This window comes from Triticum aestivum, chromosome 6B (assembly GCF_018294505.1).
Source record: "Triticum aestivum cultivar Chinese Spring chromosome 6B, IWGSC CS RefSeq v2.1, whole genome shotgun sequence".
In the NCBI taxonomy this organism is placed as follows: domain Eukaryota; kingdom Viridiplantae; phylum Streptophyta; class Magnoliopsida; order Poales; family Poaceae; genus Triticum; species Triticum aestivum.
Window position 1 is genome coordinate 696,799,119 of NC_057810.1, and position 2,473 is coordinate 696,801,591.

Below are 2,473 nucleotides of genomic sequence, written 5' to 3' on the forward strand. Positions count from 1 at the left end.
TCACTCCACTGTGCCTTTTTAGCTTTCCTAACAATGGACAACCACCGGCAGTAGTACATATCAATGAATGAAGCATTGCTGCCAACACAACAAGTACTTGTGGGTTGTGGCTTAGTTAGCAAAGCTCTTTTGGCAAGAGCAAATTCTATATAGTTCGATGCTAGTTTTGTTCTTGCAATTTTCTCCAATGCCAAAATGGCTCACTGGTCACTACCACTAGCTAGAGATTCTCACGAGGAGCTAGCAAGTTGAAACTGGCAGAAACAAAATCAAACGACTACCAATTGATCCCAAGCTAGAGAGAATTAACAGCAACAAATTAGTACTCGTCACGAATGACCTTACTTGAAGTGAAACAAATGGAAATTAAGGTGGAGAGAAATCCTTTTGCAAAATGCAAGAAGCCAATTGGGAAGGCAAGTAAAGAACAATGGCGGCCTTGGCGCAGTTGATGAACCAGCACTGGCATCCCAAGAAGGAGAGAACCTGCGCGGCGGCTAGCTAGCTCAGATGGATCACCTAGCTAGGGAAAACTCACGGTACGGTCACGGCATGATGAAGTGCGGCGACGCCGACGTGTCGCCTCCGCCGCTGCCGGATGGGCCGGGCGGCGGGCTCCCCTCGGACGACGGCCCCGCGGCGGCGGACGTAGACGACGACGGCTTCTTGCGCTTCTTCTTCTCGTAGCTGATCCCCCTGGCCCGCGCCTGCGTCTCGCGCACCTCGCGCAGGTAGAGGCGGACCGCGCGCGCGCCGAAGGGGTTCATCTCGGGCGTGCCGCCGTTCTCCTCGTAGGCGGCGCGGAGGCGGCCGATGAGCGCGTCGAGGGAGCCCCAGGCCTGGCGGAGCGGGCACGGGCACGGCGCCGGCGGGTTGGGGTGGCCGTAGAAGGGGCACACCGCCGTGTGCACCTTGGTCTTGCCGAACTGGTCCATGTACTTGAGGAACTCCAGGACGTGCGCGCCGCTGCACCGCGACAGCGACAGCGGCGGCCGGTGGTTCCGCAGGTACTGGCCGAACGTGTTCCAGTCCCGGCGCTTCTGCGACTCGTACCGGCTCAGCGACGGCGACGACCCCGAGGGCGACGGGCCTCCTCCGCCACCGCCACCCGCCGAGTTCCCGGCGCCCCCCGCGGCGCCAGACGAGGACGAGCCGGCCCCCGACGCGCCGCCGACGCCACCGAAGATGCCGACGCCGGCGGGGCCGAGGAAGAAGTTGTCCTGGGGTGCACCGTCCCCGGCCGACGGCTCCTGTCCAGGGATCATGTGATGGTGGTGGTGGTGGTGGTGATGGTGGTGATCCATCCCTGCTAGCTCTCCTTCACTAGCTTCTTCCCTGCGCATTGCGACATGGCCAACCAAGAAGGATGCATCATTTCTTGCTCCGATTCAAGCGAGCCCGCTAGGTCAGGAGATTTATGGAACATGGATCGACCGATCCAAGAGAGGAAGGAAGCAAAGGAGACGCGTTGAGATGCGCATATACCTGAATCTGTTGGTTCACCAGTAGTCGGTCGATGGAAATCCGTAGCGCGTGTGCATGCGCGTGGTGGAATCTCGGCAGGAGTGTGAGCCTAGCTAGCGGGCGGTGGTGAGGACTGATCCAATCATGCGCCCACCCAAGCAGCAGCAGCAGCAGCCCAAGATTGCCATGCTCAGGTGGTCAATCCATCCTGGAGAACCTGCAGAGAGAGAAAGATGGAGGGGGGGAGAGAGATGGGGATGGATGAACAGTGGATGGCGCTGGAGGAGGTGAGAGGGAGAGGAGGAGGAAGGGGAAGGGGAGGGGGAGGGGGATGGGGTGGATGGGGGAGATAGGTTTTAACCTTTTAGCTAGGCGGTGTGGTGTGGGAAGGGGGGGAAGGTGGTATAGTGATGGTGATAGGGGGTGGTAGGGCATAGCTCTAGACAGGGAGAGAGTGGTGGCTAGGAAGGCAACAAGAGACGGCTCCATCTCCTTTTTTCTTTGGTTTTTGTGTGGCTTTTCTTGGTTTGGTTTGAATTGCCTTCCTTATATGTTGTCAACTTTGAATTAGATGATGTATGTATCTGGTCTTGGCCGGGAATATTCCTACATTCCAAACAGGGTCTAATTTTCCTAGTTATTCCTCATCAGAAAATCGCAGAGGTCTCGCCATTTAAGAAACAAAGAATGTTGAATCAAATTGATTGCGTTCACCATTTTGGCATGATTAAATTCACAAAATATTAATTGTTGTGTATAGTTGAAATATGTTGTGTAGGGTATGTGGCGCAGTGGAAAAATAGCACGCTATACCAAAATAGCGCCATCCTTAAAATACGCTATTAGCATGTTGTAGCGTGTTATTAGCGAGACACTATAGACTGATTTATTTAGTGAGAGATTGCTCAAATTATACGCTATTTTTCCAGTGATGTGTCGTGCGTGTGTTGTAATCTTAGGGTCAGTTTAATTGGGCTTGATCTCTATCTGTATAGGCTTTGCACACAGG

At 54.7% G+C, this 2,473-nt stretch overlaps 1 protein-coding gene across 1 annotated transcript; it reads right to left on the minus strand.

Annotated features, from left to right (window-relative positions):
• Positions 1-260: 260 nt before the first annotated feature.
• On the minus strand, positions 261-1,798 carry LOC123139456 (protein G1-like6). The gene is made up of 2 exons (XM_044559257.1): positions 1,486-1,798; positions 261-1,335 (listed from the first exon to the last, which is right to left on the minus strand). The coding sequence occupies exon 2, from the start codon at positions 1,302-1,304 to the stop codon at positions 546-548; it is 759 nt and encodes a 252-aa protein (XP_044415192.1). The 5' UTR covers positions 1,305-1,335; positions 1,486-1,798; the 3' UTR covers positions 261-545.
• Between the last annotated feature and the right edge of the window lie 675 nt (positions 1,799-2,473).